We start from the raw sequence: 23,937 nt of genomic DNA, 5'->3' as shown, positions 1-23,937 counted from the left end.
AGTGACCTTGGGAGGCTAGAAAACTCAAGTTACACAAGTCACATTCATTGACAGACAAATAAAGGACTTAGGTCTATCTAGGAAGAGTAGATAATGGTATTTGTCCACGTAGGGGTTTGGGGAGACAGCCTGCAAGCCTTATTGGCCTGGATGTGTCTGTGTGCAGCTGCTCCCAAGTGAAAACTTGATGAACATGTCTAGCTTTTGCATGTAGTAGGATGATGTAAGTCCACACCACAAATGGTTTTTACCAAAGTCATTACTCAGAAATATTCCATTGTTCCCCACATTTCTGTAGCATCCACATCCTTGAACTATCAGGAGCAGCCAAGGTATCAGCAAGGCAAAAAGACCTCACCTAGGAAAGCTATTCCTGTTCAGTAAATAAGGATAAAATAGATATTAATGCAGGATATTTTTTAAATCTTTTCCCATACATCATTATCAACCAAATACCTAGGAAATAGCCAAACTTCTCACTACCTAAGCCATTGTGTAAATAGATAGACAGCTATTTACTTAGTAAAAGACTACTAACAGAGTTCCTTGGAAATTAAGAACAAATGTCTTTTTCTTATCCTTTTTTTTTCTTTTTAGAAGGCAAACTTAAAAGGCAGAGATGATATCTTTTTAAGATATTTGAGAAAGTAGACTCAATAATATTCTTCCCATTGAAAAGAACACAAGCATTAAACACCTCTATTTGTAACTCTCAGCAAGGAGGTCAGTCTTGGGCCACCAAGACCTGGCTCACAAGAGACCGGTGACTTGCCCACATGTGAAAAATACACTGGAGAAAATATCCCAGTCCCATGGAGACTAAGTAACCTCTCAGACCCTGCCCCCCCCCCAAAAAAACCCAGAAAATTCTGTTCCACTGAAACAAACAGAACCCACCTGGAGAGATTCATTTACAGTGGGTGTCAATGATGGGACTGGGAGAGGGCTATAAACTAATAGCACAGCTACTGCTTTATCTTATCAAGATTGAATGTTTAAAGACTTCCTGGGAGTTTTGGTTTCAATTATCAGCCGGGGACATACCTTTAAAAAACAAACATGAAAAAAATATATTCTATGGTTAGCTTTTGACAAACATTATGCCATAGAAATTTCCATTTCCTAAACTTTGAGCATTGCAAAAAGGAAGTTAAAGCATTATGCTATGGGATGGAAGAACACCCCACTACCTAAGAAACCGTGTTGCCGGAACAAGTAAACCTGAATCTGACAAAGCTTCAAAGCTTCAGATGACCAATTTACAGAAATAACAGAAGACAGGGAGCATGTTAAATAACTCCACAGAGGCACGATAAGCTGGTTCCAGATTGTGAAAAACTTTCCAAGACAACCCAATTTCTTCAACGAATGAAGGAAACCCCATTTCTTCAACGAATGAGTTGCAAATAAAAATAAATATATTGAAAATTAATTCTAGGATTAAAGAAGTTTAAAATACATTTCAAATGGGAAATAAAGTGTGGGTTCATACAAAAAGCTAAAAAAAAAACTGTAATGTTTATGAGGTCCATAGAACTCTGACCAGCTAATTGACAATGTTGGGGAGCAGTGTTAATTATATTCTAGTTGTTATCTTTATTTTTGTGGTGGTGTATTTAAAAAGCTTCCTTATCTTTTAGTAACACACTCTGAAATATTTATGAATGAAATAATTCTATGTCTGGAACAATATAGAAGAGAAAATACTGAGGGGCATATGTGAAATCAGGTTGGTTACAGGGGCCAATAAGTATTACGTTGCATACGTGGGGTTGCATGATGATATTCTGTTTACTTCTGTGGGTTTTACAATTTCTATAATAAAAAGTTGTTTTGTTTTTTTTTTTTTTTAATCTGTGTAGGTAACATACATCAATTCTGGTTTTCATACACATGGTAAATCCCATCTCCCTGAAGTATTTCCCACCACCACCCAGCACAATTCCAAGAAGGGTCAAAGTTGGTATGGGCAAGCACCTTACACACAGGGAACAGTAAGCCACTAAGAATACCAACAAAGAGCACCCAGGCACAGGGCTTCTATTTCTGCTCTTCTTTTTCACCCTCAGTCTGTATTAGGGAATGAGAAGGAAAAGAAAGACTGTTCCAGCACCCACACTCCTACTGTCAGAGTGTCACCTTCCCTCTCCACCCCTCGCCTACTGGGGCACGTCAGTCCCCCACTGGGCCTGATGTCTCAGATAAATGCAGAGCTGTAGTTAGGAAAAACTAATGAACCGCTGAATGGCACAAGGAAAATCAATAATGAGAAGAATGCAAGCGACCTTCTTCTGCCTTTGGACTCCTGTTCTTTCTTCCTGAAGGAGGAAAAGAGAAAGAACATCAATACACAGAAACTGAGAAGATCAAAAAGACTCATCACCGCCAAGCACTGTAATCATTTTCATCTTGTTCCTGAAAAGAAACTGCCCAAGGGCCCGAAGGTGAATGTGTTCAAAGCTGAACAAGAGCCACGTAAGAGAACCTAGCTGGTGGAGAGCCTCAAAGCAGACCGTGAAAGGCTCAAGAAGAAAATGGATAGTCTAAGATGAGCCTTCACTTTAACAGTGAAAGGAATCTAAGAAACAAATTTCACACAGTGCTCTTAAAATTGATTTGCTTAGTGATGAAGGAAGAAAATCAACCCAAAGGAGGAAGGTACTCCTGATAAATCCCTACTGGTTCACCTGTGCCCCTTCAGAGTCCCTGGGAGCTGATCTCCCACACTGGATCTAAAGCAGTACATGAGCCCAATTCTTCCAGGGTTGCAGGGAGCATTACCACACTCCTTCAGATGTGTGGCCTATTCTTCAACAATCTGATGTTTCCTTCCTGCTTTGCCTGTCACCTCTTCAAGTGACTCAAAAACTATACTTGCTCCAAGGTGATGGTACTTCCTCTCCCATCCTTTCAATAGCAGGTTATAAATCAGCCAATATTAACATAAAATATTATTTATGCATTCAGTAAGAAGGCAAAAAAAATCAGTTGTCTTCAGTTTTACTGGGTTTTACAAGAAATAAAACTAGAAAGAAGAATGCAAGTTCTGCTTCCAAGGTTCCAAATTTGTTTAGAAAATCCTTATGACTTCTGGGGCAAGATAGCAAAGTGAAGCCAGAAATCTCCTTTCCATAAAACCAAATAAATGAACAACATTAGTAACAAAAACTTGAAATCCAGCAAACAACACAAACAAAGTGCACTAGCAGTACCAAACACAAGAAGGGACATAAGGTCATGCCCTAATCTGTAAAAAGTAACATTTAGGGGAAGTGAGAGATAGAAGATCCCAGGAGTCACTGTTATGCCCAAACCAGCTCACTCTCTTGTCCCAGAATGTGGTGGAGTTTGGGAGATAGTAAAGGGGTGGAAAAAAGTCCCAGCAACTTTCCCTACTTAGAAACAGAGAGGATGAGTTAGCAGCAGGGAAAAAAGTACAGGCTCATTCATTCACATATTCAATAAGAACCTTTTATATTCGTTACTCAACACTAAGCTCTTAAAAGGTAAGTTAAAGAAATAACTAGGCTGACTTCTACAACAAGGAACATTTCCAAAGCCACGCTCACAGGGTGGAATGACCCCAGCACTTTAAACAACATTTCAGAAAGAAGAGCACAGTTGATACTTATCAACTAACGCTGCCACTAATGTCCAGAACTCATAGATCTCAGGGGGGGATGAACAGTTTTCAGAAGACAGGCAGTTCCTTGTAAAACCACTGAGTGTCAAGGCAGAAAAAGAAATTTTCAGTTATGTAGAACACACACACACACACACACACACACACACACACACACACACACACACCTCTCAAAACCAAACACACACAAAAAAAAAGAAAAAAAGGATCAAAAGCTCAGATTTCTTTCCACACTAACAATAGCAGAAAACTATGTAAGCCATGCATATAATGTTGTGTGGGGAGAGCATGAACAAATAGTTTTATATTTACCCAAATTGTTCAAGAACAAAAACAACAGACACCTTCAGGCATGCAAAAGCTCAGTGACTCCATTGGTCCTTCCTAAAGAACCACATAAGTCTAAAATCTAGCAAACCAAGATATTAAAGTGGAGTTCCAGTAGAAAGAACTAAACCTTTTTATATTTACAAATAAAGCCAATCACCAGTGTGAAGTATTGTTTATAAAAGGGAAATGTTATACATTTCAACAATAAAAAAAATACCATACCACATCCAACAATTTGAGGCAAGATAGAAGGGAAAATAAGGATGAAATTTTCTCACATTTCTAGACTTGTTAACGATAAGAAATTAAGAAAGTGAGATTTGGGGCTGAGGCTGAGGCTCAGTGGTAGAGCGCTTGTCTAGCATTTGTTTTGAGGCACTGGGTTTGATTCTCAGCACCACATATAAGTAAGTGAATAAAATAAAGGTCTGTACATCTAAAAAAAACATTAAAAAAAGAAAGTGAGATTTAATTATTATCTAACTTGAAATTATTAAGTTAGCAAAGCAAAATGATGGTATTAATAAAATATATGTGTCAATCTTCTTTTCCATCTCAGTAAGTAGTTAATAGATAATTAATAAATAGAAGCTAAAGCCACTATATAGAGTTGTTAAAGAAATCTCTAGAAGACCTAAAAATAGATCATAAATCTTTGATATTATTACAAGAAAAATCATGCTTACCCCAGGAAGCATACAGACATAACCAAAGAAAAGATAACCCATAGGGCAGGAGATGGCAGGGGCTGGGAGGAGGAAAGGGAGAAAGCATTAAAACCAGAAAACACAAATTAAAATCATTAAGATTGAAAATATATATTATATTAATAAATATAGGATTCTTTTAGAAGGCCAAAATATAAAAGAAAAACTAATCTTTAGATTCCAAAGCTAAAACCAACTGTCCAAGGGCCAGAGTTGTGCCTCAGTGGTAGAGCACTTGCTTAGTATGTGTGAGGCACTGGGTTCAATTCTCAGCACTGCAAATAAGTAAATAAAATAAAGGTTCATCAACAACTAATAAAAATATTTTTAAAAACTGTCCAATAGTCTCCTTATGACTCAGAAAGATTAAAAATATATGTATGTATGTATGTATGTATATGAAGATAGTTGGATAGATAGATGATACACATCAAATAAATGGTAACAAAACAGAAAGAATCATAATATCTGAAAAGAGTAAAATCAAATAAAAAACTATCAACAACAACAAAAAAAAAAGAGTTGTTTTATATTCAACAATAATAGCAATTACCAGGCCCCAAGTACTATTCTACACAGTTAGAATGATCTGAGTTTACATCAAAAATGAGTTTATAAGTAAGTATTATAAATCTTTCAGCACCCAAAACTGTCAAAATCCATAAAAATATAAAATTCTAGAAGAAGTCAACAAAACGTAATAATACTAACAGGCATTGTTAGCTAGGACAGAACAAGATGACAAAGTATTAAGAAATATAATATAATCACTAAACCCAGTAAATCTATATCAAAATACTTATTTAACATAAAACACATTTTCAAGCACTGGTGGGATATTTTAATTTAAAAAAATAAAGAATACATTAGGCGGGCTGGGGATGTGGCTCAAGCGGTAGCGCGCTCACCTGGCATACGCGGGGCGCTGGGTTCCATCCTCAGCACCACATAAAAATAAATATTAAAAAATTCTCTCTCTCTCTTAAAAAAAAAAAAAAAGAGAATACATTAGTCCACAAAGTAAAGCCTCAAAACATCCAGGAAGATGGAATTAGAATGATCTTCCCTGACCACACTATAATAAAAATAAACATTAACAGGAAGAAACCTAGCCACCTAAAAACCTTTTAACTCTCAGATCTTGATGCAAAAGAAAAAGTAAAAGCTGAAATTATAAAGTATCTGTATAGTTTTTGAATGACAATAATAAACATACTCACACCCTCACAGAAAATTTTGGGAAACTGGACTCAAGGCAAAATCATACCATTAAACATTTTATCCAGCAAATAATAATAGAAATAAAATCAATAAACATTCTATTCAATCATTTGACAAAATGATATTAAAGTTCATTTGGAAAATTCAATACATGAAGACATGAAAAATTTGGAAAAAAAGCCTGGGGTCAGGTAGCATAATCTGAACAGATATCAAGACATACTATACTGCAACAATGCTCAAAGCTTTATGCTACAGGAATAGATGCGACAGAACAGAATATAATCTAAAGGAAGACTCCAATACATCAGGGAGAAGGTTTATGATGAGGATGACATTTTGAATCAATGGGCAAAAAATGAACTAAATAATAACCATTCACTAAATAGTGCTGACTTCACTTGCTGGCCAACTATTTAGAAAGTAGTTAGGCCAGAACCCTACCTGACTCCTTTCACCCAAATAGATTAGAATGGATCAAACAATATATATTTTAAATAAATGGGTAAGTATATTATAATATTGGCATAGGCAAAAGATCTTTCCAAGCAGAATATAAAACCCAAAGGCCATAAGGAAAAAAATGTGTAAGTACTAAAACTTTGCGAAAAATAAAGTAAGAAAAAATATTTGCATCAGAAGTTAATTTTCTTATTTTATCAAAAGTACATACAATAAGAACAACTTAATAGAATAAGAAATTGGAATGTAAAGTATAAAAGATGCTAAATCTTACTCAGAAATGTTAAAATGCAAATGAAAATATTGAGATAACCATTTATCTCGTAGCAGACTGACAAGATATTTAAAGTTGATAATAATCAGTATTGGGAAGAATCTGAAGAAATAAGCACCATAGAACAACATAAAGGAGACTGTAAATTGGCATCATCTGGAGGATTAACTGGTCAAAATCTGTCAAATGCCCATATCCTCTGTCTTATGTAATTCCACAATTCTATGGTTGTTTACCCTATGCACACAACCAAAAAAAAGCACACTAGATTCAACATATAAACAGACTGTAAAAACACCAAAACAAAACATTCAATCATCTCAATAAATGCAACAAGAAGCACTTGGAAAAACTTTAATGTTCACTCAGGATTGTTAAAAAAAAAAAAAAAACACTCTCAATCCACTAGAAATAGAAGGGATTTCTTTAACCCAACACAAGCATCCAGGAAAAGCCTAGAGTTAACACCACACTCAATGGTGAAAAACTGAATGATTCATTTTAAGATCAGGAACAAAGCGAGGATGCCTGCTCTCATGGTTTTATTCAGTATTGTGAGGAGCCAGTGCAATCAAACAAGAAAAGGAAATTAAAAGCATCCAGAGTGAAGAGGAAAAATTAAAATGGACTTTATTTGCAGATGACATATGTCTTAAAAATCTGATGCAATATATTTGAAAAACTACTGGAACTATTTAATGAGTTCATCATGAGTAGAGGGTACAAAGTTAAAATTTAAAAATCAATTATATTTGTATATCTTACAAAGGAAACTTTTCAGCAATGCTGAAGATTGTATAGAAATATGAGAATATGTCCTTATGCCACATATAAAAATTAACTTGAAGTTAATAGAACAAGTGTAAGAACTAAAACTTTGAACTTCTAGGAAATAGATATACAAGGATATTTATTATAATAAATAGAAATAGAAAACTGGATACAACTTAAATTATCCAACAAGTTATAATAATTACATAAAAGGAAATACTATCTAGCCACACATAACCACTAAATGGAAAGAACGAAAATGTTGTGTCAGTCTGGAAAGAATGCCAAACATACAATTAAAGCTTTTTTTTAAGTGATGAATAGTGTATAAGGATAACTTTTGTGTAAATAAAAGAATATTTGTGCCAGGTGCAGCGATGCACACCTGTAATCCCAGCAGTTAGAGAGACTGAGGCAGCAGGATTGCAAGTTCAAAATCATCCTCAGCAACTTAGAGAGACCCTAAGAAACTCAGCAAAGCCCTGTCTCTAAATAAAACATAAAAAGGGCTAGGGGTGTGGCTCAGTGGTTAAGTACCTCTGACTTAATCCCCAGTGCCAAAAACCAACAAAACAAAATTTGCATTCATAGCCATTTGTGTGTGTGTGTGTGTGTGTGTGTGTGTGTGTGTGTGTATTTGCAGAAGGCTACATGGAAAACTCTGTTATTTTGTTTTGGTCTTTTTGGTACTGAGGATCGAATCTCATGCATTCTAAGCACATGCCCTACCACTGAACTACATCCCAAGCCCCCAGAGAAATTCTTAAACTTTAGAGAGAGTTACCAGGAGTCAGAGACATTGGAAACAGGAAAAATAAAATAATTATTAAAATTTGTGTATGTTTCTGTACTGGTCATATTTTTGATGATGTGCCATTATTCTACTTTAAAAGATAAATCGTTTTTTCTTTCGTGTGAGTAAGAGACTTCTATGGAGGATTATTTTGGCCAGATGCCTGCAGAAGTTAAGTCGTGGAAGAGCAGAAAACACATGAAACAGTAGAAGCCCATCCTGAGAAGAAACAGCAAGGAGCAAGACAGAGGACTGGTGAGCAGACCAACAACCAGTTCTCTCTTTGGCCCTCTCAGGTCTGCTGAGCTTTCTTGTCAGTCCTTGGATCCCACAAGATTTCCTACTGTGCTCTTCTCAGAAGCCCCCTATCACAAGCTGATTTGGGTTTCTCACAAGCCTGTATCAGTTCCTCAACAACTCCAAATGGGCCCAGCCTTGTTAAATTCCCTAAATTAGTCCTTAATGGAGGAACAGCCTTACCTTGCTGAAAGTGAAGCAACCTGTAGCCTGCACTCTGAGAGCTCCTGTGGTCAGTCAAGCCCATCGAGTGTGATTTAAATAGAAACTTGTCCAGCAACATTTTATACTCAGGAGAAAATTCATGACCAAGACTTCCATTTCTGAGGATGCTTTTTGAGAATGTTTCTTTTAGATAATATAGTATGAATCGTGTGTGTGTGTGTGTGTGTGTGTGTATACACATATATGTGTGTATGTGTGTGTATACATGTAAACAAATCATTGAAGAATGCTTCCAAATCTAGAGAACAGCTCTTAGAAAGAAGTCATAAAACCAAGCATAGGAAAATTGTACAAATGTTAAATACAAAAACTAGAAAATATCCAAAGATATACAAAATAAGAAAACAACCACATGACTATGAAAAAGTGGAGAATAATTCCAAACCAACATATAAGCAAGTGATGGTAAAGACTGGTCAGAGTAGGAACCGTCTTCTTCACAAACAAGCTGTCTGCATGCTAGACAGGGCCCAGATGAGAGTATGGCTCAGATTTCAGCTCTCCTAGGAGCCTTTCCCAGTGTTTCCATTGGAAATGACCTTTCCTTTATGCTCCCTCTTAACAGGTCCTCTTTTCTAGCAGCGAGCACCTTGCCTGACATTCCGTTGTTCACATGTTGGTCTTTTCCACCACTGAGTTCCCTGAGGACAGAGGCCATGGCATAGTAAATTTTTTCTTTCTCATAGGCAAAATCCATTCTATAAGTGCTCAATAAATGTCCAGTATAGCAATAAAACCCAGAACTTTAAAAACCATGACAGTTTTCTAGTGAAAAAAAAGTTGTGATTTCATAGAATATTAAGAAAATAAAGAGAAATAAGAAAATTATTACAACACATAAAATCTCACCATCTAAATGTAATCACTAATGATAAACATTTAGACACGCATGTGTGCATGCATATACAGTCATATATAGCTATGTTTGTTTCACAAGGCAGAAGAGCTGATTCCCAGCCCAATCGCTACTAAATTGATGTTTTGAAGGTTTGTATCCATCATAAACATAGTGCACATACTCAAGCCTTGTCATCACCCCTACAGCATTAGCCATTGTTCGCTATCTCCATCTTTCCAGAACATTCCTTTACCTTTGTCTCCATTACATCTTCCTTTCTTAGTTCCTCTTCTGCCTCCCCTGTGCCAACCCCCATTCTCCTCATGAATGTGGACACTCAATCAAAGCCCTGCCTTTAGTTCTCCACTTGTCTTCCAAATGAGCCAATTGTACCTAAGACTTTCACCATCATGTCTTAACTTCCTCTCTCCAGCACTATTTCCTCTCCGAAGCTCCTGCCCAAAATAACAATAATCCTCCCTTATCTATAGTTTTTTTTCTATTCAGTTGCAATTACCCTTGGTGAATTACAGTCCAAAAATATTAAATGGAAAATTCCAGAAATAAATAATAAGTTTTAAACTATTCACCACTCTGAGTAGCATAATGAAATCTCATGCCATCTTGCTCCATCTCACTTGGGACATCAATCATCTCTCTGTCCAGTGTATCCACACTGTATACACTATCCACCCCTAGCAGTAGCTATCAGATGGACAGTCAGGATTGCAGTGTTTATATCAAGTAACCTTATATAGTAGCCTGTGCTAGGTCACATGCCTATGTCATTCAACTCACTTCACCCCCAAAAAGACACAACTCAAAAACAAGTCACTGCTCTGCAAGGTAGAAAGTAAGAAATGTCTCATAAGGAGGGTAGCAAGGCATTTACAGAGAGTTTGCCATGAACCAAGAGTAGGGTCTTAGAAGCTTAGAAGTTTGCATGATTATTCCATCAACCCATAGAATAAATGGAGAAACTAGTATTAGAGAAGATATTCTTATTTTTTATATTTTTCTGAAACTCTTACACTTGACAGGCGTGTAGAGGATGAGCTAAAAATACATTCCATATCCAAGCACCTGTCACCACAGCCACCCAGGACCGCCATAAGCTCTCAAGAAACCATTTGAGCAAATTAGAAAAAGGTACCTCTACTGCAAGGGGACTTGGCTCCATGAAAGGTACACAGCTTGGCAAGCAGAGCCCCAGCGAGACTCAGGACCACTCACTAATCAGGAAGCTGACTGGGGATTATGGTAGTTATAAGGCTTGAACTAAGGCACAAGTCCTCAGAAGAGAGAGCGATATTGCAGAGAAAAAATTATTAACAGTGAAATCTATTGATTCGGTTCAAAACAGAATTTTGAAATCAAAAGAAAATGCAGAACCAAAATCAATGGCAAAATGTTGAGACCGGATGCCTGTCTGAAATGGGGGCACAGAGGAGGCACAGCTTGGAGGAGACTCTAAGATCAATTTGGGACTCACTGAGTTGGAGGTTCCAGTGGAAAACAGGAGATGCTATAAGAAAGCAGAACTGGAACTTGGAAGGGAGAAGGTGCCTGGAGGACCAGCTAAGAATACTGCAGAGAGGACACAGCTACCCATGCCCCTGAGGGGCTCTTGAGGCAGAGGCTTGGGCTGGCAAGGATAGAACATCCAGAGAGGATGAGGAATGTGGAAGAGGAGCAGAGGAGGGGCTGACAGGGAGGTAGGGAGACAACAGACAGGATGAGGCCAGGGAGCTTCAAGTAGACGGGGAGCAGACATTGGGACTCAATGCCCCTGAGCAGCTAAGGAGGAGGAGGAGTTAGGAAAAGTCTGGAATTTTGTCTTCAAAAGAAGTGTGGAAAGAAGAGCCGCCAGATCCCTGAGGAGCCTCCAGGGAAGGGGGTGGATACCAGGCTGGCCCCAGCACATGTTGCTCAGCCTGGGGTGCAGCCCTGAGCTGCAGGGCCTCCTGGGATCACAGAGTTGGCAGGGAAAGATAAATGGGTATGGTCTGAACATTTTTTTTTTTAAGACTTAACAGAAAAATCAGAGAGAAGTCATAGTTTTCATGGGCTGGTAATAAAACGGTTTGTCACGCTGGCCTCTAACTTTTGCAAAACAGCTTCTATAGATTAAAAAGTCTCATTTAGCTACCTAAAAATAGATTTCATTTGTGGAAATGACTAAACTTTACCCAAAAAAAAATTATTGGAAAAAAAAAGCATTAATAAACAGAACACATTCTGCAAAATCCTTGATTCTAGTTAGGGAAACGATTCAATCTTCTGTGGAGAAAATATCTGCTCCAGGCGGGAACGTCACAAGCCATATCATAGATCAAAAGAGAAAGCACGATGATTTGATCACAGAAGCCTGTGCAAGGACAGGAGGGGACTCTTTTAAATGTACAAGATTTCTGAATTCTAACAAGTCCCATCCAAATTACTTCACAAATTTATTAACACTTCTTGCAGATAGTAAGTCCTGTCAGCTGTACTCTAAAAATATGTTCCTGATCCAAGTACCTGTCGTCACTGGCACCCTGAGCCACGGCAAGCCCTCAAGGAGTCAACTGGGCAAATTAAGGAAAGGCATCCCTACTATAAGGAGACATAGCCCCACGAAAGGTGCACAGCCTCGTCATAACAGGTCTGCTTATCTATCTCATCCTCAGAGGATGTTTCTAGAACCATCTTGTTTATCATGAATAGCCTGTTGAGGGGAGGAGACAGGGGGTGGCATGCGGCATCCCCCTGTGACAAGGCAGCAAGGAAGCCAGAGAGAGGCCAGCATCCTAACATTGTCCTTCTGCAATCTTGGCAAATTTCTAGTCTCTTCACCTCCTCCTTGTGCCTCAGTTTTCTCATTTGAAAAGTGAGATGGTTGAACTAGTCACTGTTTCTCAAGGACAAACCCAGGGTTTGTTGGAACTCAGGGTTGTTGACCTTGAATCTCCCGGGAGACACCCAGGAGACACTTGAGGGAGCTCCAGAGATACCAACGATCCCTACCTTGATCTCTAAATTTCCTCCTCCCGTGTCCTAGGAATTTTAAATCTTAAACATATACAAATATTAAGAGAAAGAAAGAAATGTGGCATAATGGAATCTGTCTAATCTCTTTCGAAATCAAAAGAAAATGCAGAACAATGTGTTACCACATTCACAAATCAGCCATGATGTGGCAGTCACTAAGGAACAACATATGCCCACAGCTATGACAATGATTAACTAAATCATCAGATTTTTCACTTCCTTCCAAAGCATGGGGAAATCTTAGCTTTAGCTGTCTTAACCTTCTCGAAGTGAAATACATTTAAAAAAGCAACTGCAAATTACTGATGACTAATGCCCTTCAACTTGGCCTCAAGCTGAGAAATTCTGTGCAAAAATAAAGTGGTTTATAACCCCACGGATCGGTTCTATTATAAACTGTGGGTGGTGAATCAAGTGGCTATGAACTGGGCTGTGTGTGTGTGTGTGTGTGTGTGTGTGTGTGTGTGTGTGTGTGTGAGAGAGAGAGAGAGAGAGAGAGAGAGAGAGAGAGAGAAACAATGCTTAAGGAGGATATTTCTCCTGTTCCTTAGCAGGAGTTTAACAGCCCAGACAAAAAGCAAACTCTAGCTATGAGGACCCAGGAATCTGAGTGATGCCTGTCACCACCCCCCTTGAATGCCCACCAGCCAGGGCAGCTGCATCTGCCCTTTGCAGAAAAGCAATCTAAAGCAAGCATAGAAGAAAGCTGGAAGGAAAATAACTGCAACTCACATCGATGACCTATTTTCTGAATCCGGCTTAAGTGAGATTGAATTTTCATTCCTTCAAAAAAAAAATAGCAGAACACTGCAGGACCAGAAAAATGGTGACTTTAAGGAGCGCAGTGACCAGAACGTATGACACATTGTCACGAAAGGACTTTCTTCTCCACCCAGGTTCCAGGGGGTGCTAGTCTCAGATGACCAATGTGGGAGGGACTGATAAATCCACCAAATCCTTGGCAGCTTTGCTTCACTTTTAGCCAAGATTAACATGATGCTAATTGGTAGTGAGGGAACCTAATCTAGTTAGTGAGTCCTATCAGCACAGGCAGCACAGTCCAAGCCATCCTCATAGGTCCCATGTGCATGTCATTTCACAGTTCCAATTTTGCATTCTTCCAACTAGAGGTTGCAATGGCCCTTTGTTTCTGATGCAGCGCTATCAAAATGAATCTTTTTTTTTTTTTTTTCCTGAGCGGAGTGCTCCTTGATGGCATGTACTATGCTTGGGTTCACTTCTGAACTGAAGGTGCACCAGGGGAACACCTGGGCTTCTGATCTGAATCCCTGACAAAAGAAAAGCTGACTGTCCCACAGCTTCAGCAGACTCCCTAGGCTGTGTGCAGAGCACTGGAGTGTGAGGAGCAGGGAAAGCAAGGAACAGGAGGCAGGGTCTGCTTGTCTACAGGGAGCTTCCCTTCTGGCGGGTGACATGACTCATGGGCTCATGTGAGACAGCCGAAGACTATAACACAGCAACCAGGGCAGAACAATGCTGATTCACTACATCTGTGAATTCTGAAAAAGAATTGGTTCAACCCATGATCAAGACCTTAGTTGAAGAACTTCCTGGAACAGGTGAATCTAGATATGGTGTTGAAAAAAAAAAGTCAAAAAGTTGAAATCAAGAGCCAAGAAAGAGTATGCAAAAGATGCAGAAAATAAGAATGTCATTTAGAGAACAAAGATATTACCACTGCTGGTCAATAATGGCCTTTTGTGTTTCCATTTACTGTCTTTAAGAATCTTTTTCTTTTAATATTTGTTTTTTTTAGTTTTAAGTAGACACAATATCTGTATTTTATTTTCATGTGGTGCTGAGGATCAAACCCAGTGCCTCATGCATGCTAGGTGAGCACTCTACCACTGAGCCACAACCCCTGCCCTATCTTTAAGACTCTTAAGAGGAAAAACACATCCCAGTATTCCCGACAATGTTTACATACAGCAGGTACAGTATATATCCTAGACTCTTAGAATTGGACTGAATTTATTGACCATCCTATTTGCTGAGTGAATAAATTAAAGAATAAATAAACAGGATATTAAAAAGATCAGTCTAGTTCCAGAAGGATCATAGACATGATCAAGAGACCATATTGCATCAGTACGCAAGAGTCAGTTGATGGTAGAGCTTTCAGGAAACCCCAAGGTGGAAATTTTATCTCAAAAGTGATAGGAAGCCACACCAGGAGTGGAGTGATGTTGGAAATTTTCTTTAAGAAAGATTGCTCTAGCAGTTTTTGCAGATGAGAACAGAACAGGAAAGCCAGTGGGATCCCACTTCAGCAAGGAGTTAAAGCCTGTACAATCTGGAAGGTCACTAACAGCCTGCTTAGGCTGTAGGGCAAAAATACCAGCTGCCCCAGCAGTGCTAGGCTGGCTAAATTGTCTTTACAGGGATTGGCCCTGGGCCCTTCCAGAGGATAGAGCCTCAGAAATTTATTCTACCTTCCTTTACCAACTTCCCACCTCTCTCCTCAACCTTGACAGTACTTATTAGCTCAAAGGGAAGAAAGGGACATGCTCCTGCAAAGGGCTAAGCATCTGATCTGCTCCCAATAAGCATTTCCATGTTAGAATGAAGTTAAAAATGCATTCTCAGGGTGACAGCAGCAGCAACAGCGTGACAGCCATTTGCATAATTCTTTTATGTAACAAGCTTCACAATAACAACAAGCAAATCTATAATTTTAAATTTGCTCAAGCTACTATCTTTAATGGAGCTAACTACCAAAGCACCATAAAGATTGCAAATTCATGAATCATGTCATATATTATTTGTTCTCTCTAATGAGACATTTTGGGGAAACAACACTGAATCTGTGTTACTGTAGAATTAAGTTATTCTGAAATGTTCACTTGTGCAGAGCAGTACACAAGGTATACAATAAGGTTGGAAAGCAACTTGTTTAGAATGATTATCTAAGAGTGGCAGAAAAAAGTGATAATTTATATCAATAACAAGACAAGCATTGCACAAGCACGTGCACAAGCGCGTGTGCACGCACACACACACACACACACACACACACACACACACACACACACACAAGTCAGGAATGATTCAAGAACCCAGAAGCAAAATGATGTTGTCATAGATGTCCTTTGCAAGTATGGGGAACACAACATGGTCAACAATGTGAAGGCAGGACCAAACCTCTCAAGTCCACTATTATATACTCCACACCTAACAAGCATAGCATGTGACTATATAAGGCTGAAAGAAATAAATGGCTGGATAAGTGAATGAACGAATGAATGAATGTGATTTGTCCACATAACACAGGTAATTAATACACCTAAGAAATGTATGCAAAAGAGTCATTTCCCAAGAGCCTACATACCCACATATTGTATGCATAGGCACATACCTACACAATTAAAATAAAAATAGCTTCAGAAGGAAAGCATACATCCAAAAATGACTTTAATTTTCCATTCTTCATTATGCCAAAAGTCATAATTTCAAAACTAGTAAATCATTTTATAATATTTTTAGATAAATGACTATGGCTCAACTTTTTAGTGTTCTTTATCCGTTTATGTAGTACCAGACATCTAGTGGCTGAAAAATTGCAAAGGAAGGTAAGAAAGAGCTAACTTTTGGGTTTCTTTCCCTGAATAATTTTTCCAAAGAACATCCTATTACATTTTACTCTAAACAGATGCATTTTGAGTAGGACCAAATAATCCATTTTCTGCTCTATTTTTAATATCCACATTTTCATTTCATGGGTTTTAGCCTTCAATTTCAAACGACACTCTAAGTCCAATGAGAACTTAACAAGTCATCAGCTGGGACTTTTTTATTAAAAAAAATCTTAATGGTAGGAGGAGGACCTCTGGATTAATTATCTGTTCCAAATAGAGTTACCATGAGAAACAAAGCAAGCAATGTATCCAGTATGAGATTTTTCAAATGTGTGAATCTTCATTCACCTGTTTTATGGTATGCACATGCATGCACAGGGTGATAGGCACACAGAGAAAGAATGGCTGAAGGGTGAGAGACAGACCAAGGCCTGTGGTTTTTCGGGGGTCACGTTTCCTAGGGTTTGTTCCTGTACATTTATACTCCCCTCTACATAAAGGATGTGTATCTTCCATCATCTTGAATGCCATAAAACTATTGCAATATTCCCACGTTATTTCCCTGATTATTTTGGATGAGGCCTTATTGAGATAGTTTTGGAACTAGTATTTTTAAACTAATTCTTCTAACACACCCTCTCATCAAAACACATTGTGATTCAGTCTGTCAACATTCAGTGGTGCCTACAGTGTGGCAGCTCCTAGTGACAAAGTGGACTCTTTGTCCCCATGGGGTCTATGACATGAGTGTTACAGAAGACACAAGCAAGGTGCTATGGGAGCCCAGGACAAACAGGTTATGCAGCCTCCATTGTGGTTCTCCAATTTGGCTGCACATTGGAACCACCTGGGAAGATTTTAAAATACTGGGTCCCATCCCTGGAGAAGTCCAATTTAATTGGTCTGGAGTATAGTTCTGCGGCCTATAGTTTTAAAGCTTCCAGATAAGCAAGAATGAGAAGCATTGCTGTAGGGCAGTGGTCCTCAAACCTGAGCATCCATCAGACTCCCCTGGAGGGCTTGTGCAACACAGATTGCTGGGGCCTGCACCCAGGGTTTCTGACATCAGTTGAAGTTAGGGCCCTGGAAGGTTTTTTTTTCCTAGGAAGTTACCAGGTGATGCAAGACCACACTTTAAGAAGCAGTGCTCCAGGGGTCAGATGAGGATAGGGAGGGGGCGAGTCCTCCTGGCAACAGGAAGCACCATGTGAAAGCCCAGAAACAGCACAAGCCCAAGACATGTTCTGAGAGATCTGTGGCTGGACCTGTCCTGTCCTGCCAGCTCTGGTTTTAACTAAGGAAGAAATTACTCCATAGAAGGCAAAAGAGGGGTCGGCCACAGGAGCATTGGCCCATCAATAGGCCAATTAACTCTCAGACTATTAAAAATCCAGGCTGGTTTATCATTGAAAAGTAATGACACCCCACTCAGAAGTGATATTTTATAGATTTAATGATACTCTTGCAAATTCTGTCTCATCGATTCCTATAGAAATCCTGGAACAGAAGAGCTGGCACTCCACCTTCGTTCCACCAACAAGGAGAAGAGATCAAATACTAGGGCCAGGCCTAGACCCCCACATTTGGTCTCTGCATCTGGTGATCTGCTTCAACCCCTTATCCTCCAACTGTCAATCCTACCCCGTAGAAAACCCTGTCCCTAGGAAATTGTCTGAGAGGCCAAGAGAGAAGTGAGGGAAAGCCAATTTCCCACACTGGTCATGGCATATACACCTGCCATGACATTTGTACACATGTCACCTGCAAATATGCCAGAGAATCCTGCCTGTTGGAGGACTATTTGACTTTCAAAAATATTCAACCAGAATATAAAGTTGTTTGGAATAAAACTGTTTTTTGTCATATTCTAGATGACTGTCTTAAACACAGAACCTGAAATTCAGGTAGCAACTGTGAAGGGGCAAATAATGTTCAGAACTGGCTCCATCTTAAACAAAAAAGCAGGCAGGCTTTCCTCATCTATGGATAACTGACAGACCAAAGCCATGTAATAAACAACTCAAATTTATTTCTTTTTATTTTCTTCTTTCTTTTTTTTCCCCCTTTGCCAAGATTACTCTTCAGAAAGTATTATCTACTATTTTAAATTTTTTTTTTTTGTTTATTGAGCTAGGGTCTCACTATGTTGCCCAGGCTGACTTCAAACTCCTGGGCTCCAGCAGTCCTCCTACCCAATCTTCCCAGATAGGTAGCTGGGATCACGGGCACACACACCTTTGCATAGTTCTTTGCATTCTTTTAAATTCAAGAATGTGTTGTTTCCTCTTAAAGTAGTACATTTGGAGGCAAGATGCGGGAAATACACAGGATACAAATCAAATAAAATCACCCATAATCTGGCCTTCAAAATGAAATCACTCAATATTTTGATGTCCTTCCTTCAGATTTTTATGTAAACATAAAATATATCTATATGTGGGTAGGTGTCAGGAGATATCCGATTGCACATGCATTTTTTTTAAACAAATGCTGACTACATACTGTATGATATTTGATTTTTTTAAAAAATATATTACATTAGGTTAAGTTTAGATATCATTTACAATAGTGACACTTAATGGAGTTATGTCTACTCTTCTGATACCAGAATCACCTAGAGAGGCTTTTGAAGGTCACATCTTCCTGCCAAACTACACCTCTTTTCCTCCACCCTCAAGTTAAGACTTCTCGTGCGTCGGTGCTCCTCAGATGGGTGAAAACACCCTGGGCCTCCCATGTGGGCATCACTAGTCCACATGGGATTGTTACAGACCATTTCTTTTGTCATTATGTGGATACAACAAAGCTTAGTTAATCAATCCCCCCCCCCACGAACATTTTGCTGCTTCCAATTTTTACATATTTAAAAACTACTACAATCAGCATCTTAATACCTAAAGATTTTAGATTAAAGCCCTGGATGTATGATTGCTGAACAAGAGGAGTCGGACATTTTTAAGGCTTATGAATAACCAGATAATGATTGAAATAAATAGACCTTTTAAGCGAGCAAATCGTTTTCAATCACTGGTCTTTCGAGGTAACTGACAACTGGCCTGTCCCTTTCTCGCTCAGGTGTCCAGCACTCAGGGTTCTGCACACCCAGCTCCCAGGGCTGTGTTTGCATTTACCTGCATCGTGGCTGCAGAGGTTCTGGGTGGGCTCAGGAGGACCTTAAAGAGCCTTCTCAAGTCTCCTAAGTACCGCTGGCACTGTAACTGCCCACCTGGTCTCTTCAAGGAGAAGCCTTGAGCATCTTTTCTTTCCAGAATTGAGAGACTAAGCTGATGATAGGTGTGTTTGCACACCCAGACCCACACCTGTTATTTTTCAAGCAGAAAAGGTTTCCTGGGCAACCATCTACACCACTGTTTCCACTCCTCCTGCTCAGTAAAGCCATCATATTAGCAAAGAAAAAGATTCTTTACCAGTATCTGGAGAGTTCCTATTTTACTATTGCCACCAACTCCACCTGGAATGGTTCTCTACACAAACAGGGATGGTGGCTCTGTGCTTACCATCAACTGCTGATGTCCCAGTGGCTGGCAGGGGTTCTAAAAACATGTTTTCCAGATGACTAGATAAGATTAGCAGCCTCTTTTTTTGTATGCAAGACGTGTGAAATTCATAAGCACTTTGAATATTTAAAAACAAGCTTGACAAAACCGTTTGCAAACAGCCATATGGTGGTTTCCTCACAAGAGTTGTTAAAAAAATGAAAATATCCTACTTCCTGTGATTCCATTAGAGGAATCAACAATGCATCAGAAGGAACTTCTAAGAATTGAATATAAAGTCACTTGCTATTTCCCCAACTGAATTACAATGTGAGGACTGGATTACAGTTAGATAAGTTGTGCATAGCCCAATGTCACCCAGCCAAGGAGGCAACCAGAAGCTGAAATCCAGCCCATGCTGTGCTCACCAACACATGTGCCCTGGTGCAGGGTTTTGTCTGCCCAGAGAAAAGGGCAACTTTTTTCTAATGGTCACAAAGGCTCAGCTTCTCATCAAGTTATACAGCTTTTCATAATTCACACAAAAGCACTGGGCAGGGCCTCTGTGTCCTACATCTACTCATATTCTACAACCAAAGGTAGCAGTGGCCTTAAATATGGCAGATGCCCCATCAACTTATGCTAACTAGATTAAGTTGGTAACTGACAATTATATTAAGACCACTATCAGGGGGGTCCTGTTAGAGCTACGATTCATGAATCTTGGAACAAATAATATTTTAAAATCCAAGAGAATACCAATAACACGTCCTTCTCATTTAATAGGAAAAAGGCTCAGAGAGGTCATCTAGATTACTGACTGAGAGTAGCCCTTTGGACCAACTCAGATGTAAATTTAAGTTTGCATTATGCTAGGCCCTAAGCAGCCCCTCACACATCCTGCAGGACCAATGGGAGGTCCCCAGCTAAGCAAATCGAATGATAAATGAGCAACTTTGCAATTTAATTGAGACTTTGAATTCTGACTGGGTCATTATATTATACTAAATAATTTCCCATATCTCTTAACATCAAGATTTTTCCTCCCTAACTTTCAAAACTCTGATAGAAAGAAATAAATCAAACTTTTGTAAGATCTAATCGATGTCAGTGTGTTCTTTCTCTGACAGTGTTCTAATTTTTTTCTTTGAAAAAAAAAGATTAATCATCAAAGCAACTTAGTGTTAAGATTGAAACTTCTCATTTATATTATATTAAACTTAATATTACTTGCCACTTCTATCAACTCTAAAGGGGCAATTTTCTGTACTGAATTATTTATATTCTCTTATAACAGATGTCTGATAAACTTAAACATTTATACACCCACTTAATCCAAACTAATAATGTAAACTAATAACTGAAAATGAAAATCTTAAGGCACTGCCGAGTCTACATAGGCATCTGTTTATCAGTACACTTGTATGATTATCACTGCATGGAAGGCACCTCATCAAAAATGAATAATGAATAAATGTAATAAATCTTGCGAATAAACACAGGAAGTCAGATAAGGTCCACAGTAGTACTGAAAATAATAAATTATCAAATTATTTGGGTACTCTGAATTTGAATGCAGCTTCCCTTATTATCATGTCCTTAGAAAACCCTAGACAGGGCTAGATTGGTTCCACCAATTAAGACTCTTATAACACAAGCATATTTTAGTTTGGTATTGGTTGTAAGGATTCCCAATCAAGACACAAGCTATTTAAAAAGAAAATTAAATTTGTTTCTTTAAATTACCGAAGCAAGATGATTAATGAATTGGCTAACTGATATCCCTTCTAAACTACTTTCCTTTTACCAGCATAAATGAACACAAGCTTTGTAGCTTTAACCAACTCAGACTTATTACCTTCCAGTTCTGGAGGTCCAATGTCTGACATGGGTCTGGCTGGGCTAACCAGAGCTGTACAGGGCTGGGTTCCTTCTGGAGGACCTGGTGGAGAATCTGCAGCATTGCTTTCCCAGCATCCCGAGTACCTGCACTCCTTCTCCATCTTGAAAAGTCAGCAGTGTAGCACCTTCAAATCTCTCCCTGACTCTGATGCCTGACAGCCCCATCTTCCTCTCTCACTCTCAAAGACCCTAATGATTACAGGTAACCCAGGGTAATCTCCTCATCTCAAGATCCTTAATTTAAACACATCTGCAAAGACCTTTGGTGCCACAAAAGTTAACCACGTAGTCAGATTCCAGGGATTAGGACGTGGACATCTTTGGGCGGAGGGCTCAGGGGTCTTATTCTCTCATCTCCTAAACCTGTGGTCGGCATTCAGCACAGAAGTGGTGGACGGAGCGCATTTGGAGAGTAAGGGAGACGAGTATTTGAATCCTGATTTTGGCTACTTGCTAGTTATGTGACCTTGGCCAATACACTCAAACTCTCTGAGTCTCAGTTTTTTAACTTGTAAAACGGGCCACAACGCCCACTTCATTTTTTGTCTTAAGGACCAAAGGAATGGGCAAACATAAAGCACCTTGGTCCTTGTGTACAGTGGGTGTTGAATAAGCAAGAGTCAGCTCCACCTAGAGTAAGGGGACAGCTACCAAGTGCATTCCGATTATTATGTAACACAAGGTTAATTATCATTAAATTCACTGAAGAGGGGTTTTCTTTAGCCTAGAAGTTGAACATGGATAGATTAGCATTTAAGCATTAGCAGTGTGGCTTGAAAAGCTGCTCTGCTCAGTAGCTTCAATGGCAGCCTGACTTAAGACAAGGAAAAGATTTGCCTTTATCTCTGACAGCAGTTTACCAGTTTATGTTTGAAGTCTAAAGAAAATGACACTTTGGGGTGGAATTCTTACTAAAGGCAATTAAACAATACTAACTTTCTACCTCTAAATAATTTTATTGTACTTTTTAAAATTTAGAAGTTATAGCTGCGTAATAATGGTGAATTAATAAGATTGAAGAAAAATTACACATAATTGTTCAAATGTAATAAATTAGGTCATCATAGAAATAGAAGATTTGAGTTAGATGTTGGCGATATTAGGAAACTTGTGCCCAATTTTTGCCTATACCTCTTTCTGCTATGTGTCCTCTGATGGTTCACATTACCTTTCTGGGCATCATCTGTAAACTCACAGGGTTACTACAGGGGTTAAATGAGATCATAAATATGAAAGTTCCATTTATACAAAGAATATTATTATTCTTTATTTATTCAACAGACATTTATTTATCTTTACTCTGGAGTAAATACTGAAATAAAAAGAAAAAAATAATGAGTAAGATTTTGTTTTCATCCCTCAAGCTAATGAAGAAAGATACAGAAACATCACTTTTATAAAATTGCTCTCTTAAGTTTTTCCTTTTTTTGTTGAAATATAAATTACTTAGAATAAATCAGATTTTATATGTATCATTAATCTAATCTTGTCAAATGCATATCATAAGAATTTCCACCATCTCAGAAAGATTAAAAATTTAAAAATTCCCCGTCAATCTCTCTCCTTTCAGAAGCAACCACCAAATTCCATCACTGTAAGTTAATTTTTCAATTCAGAATTTCATGTAAATGGAATCGTACAGTATGCATGTATTTTTGTGTTGAATTTCTATCATTCGGCATATTTTGCTATGATTGTTGCATTTATAGTAGTTCTTTTGTTGTCATCTGTTTTGCTAAGTAGCTTTTTTTTAAAAAAAATAATATTTTTTTTAGTTGTGCTTGGAAACAATACCTTTATTTTATTTATTTTGTGTTTATGTAGTACTGAAGATGGAACCCAGGGCCTCGCACATGCTAGGCAAGCACTCTACCACTGAGCCACAACTCCAGTCTGTAAGTAGCATTTCTTTTATGTATCCATTCCAGTTTATCCACTCTCCTGTTGATGGACAGCTGGGTTGCCTCCAGTTTGGGGCTATTGTGAGTGCATTTTATGTGGACACATGTTTTTCTTTCTCTTGGGTAAAAATCTAGGAGTACCATGAATGGATCAGAGGCTCTACTTTCATTCTCTGTCAGAGAATTAATTTAAACTTTGTGTTTTTTCCTATAATTTTGAAGTACTTAATTTAGTTAAATTTTATAGCTATATTTTAAATTATTTTTTAAAACCATTTTGTATTGTGAAAGCAAATTCTATTTGAAATGGAAATAACTCCAAGAACTTTTCTTTTTTTACTACTGCAGATAAATTTTCCTTTTCATGGATTAAAAGAGCTAGCAAGATTGAACAATCTATAAAACAATGCCATATGGAGGAACGAAACAGTACCCAAGCTTTAGTTCTGC

At 38.4% G+C, this 23,937-nt stretch overlaps 1 protein-coding gene across 7 annotated transcripts in view; it reads right to left on the bottom strand.

The window, feature by feature from the left end:
* Myo3b (myosin IIIB) overlaps positions 1 to 13,518 on the bottom strand; it is a 505,529-nt gene extending 492,011 nt beyond the window's left edge. For 5 of the 7 annotated variants that reach the window (XM_078017565.1, XM_078017563.1, XM_040294448.2 and 2 more), the window contains exon 1: positions 13,324 to 13,517. In XM_078017565.1, coding sequence (XP_077873691.1) covers positions 13,324 to 13,325 — 2 coding nt within the window. In that variant the 5' untranslated portion in view covers positions 13,326 to 13,517. Of the gene's footprint in view, positions 1 to 8,681; positions 8,747 to 13,323 lie in introns of those variants that run through there. The other 2 variants (XM_078017569.1, XM_078017567.1) reach the window with 2 other exon arrangements.
* Positions 13,519 to 23,937: the final 10,419 nt, after the last annotated feature.

Source organism: Ictidomys tridecemlineatus, chromosome 7, assembly GCF_052094955.1.
Source record: "Ictidomys tridecemlineatus isolate mIctTri1 chromosome 7, mIctTri1.hap1, whole genome shotgun sequence".
Classification (NCBI taxonomy): Eukaryota; Metazoa; Chordata; class Mammalia; order Rodentia; family Sciuridae; genus Ictidomys; species Ictidomys tridecemlineatus.
Note: the sequence above shows the minus strand (reverse complement) of the source record. Positions and strands in the feature narration are given on the sequence as shown.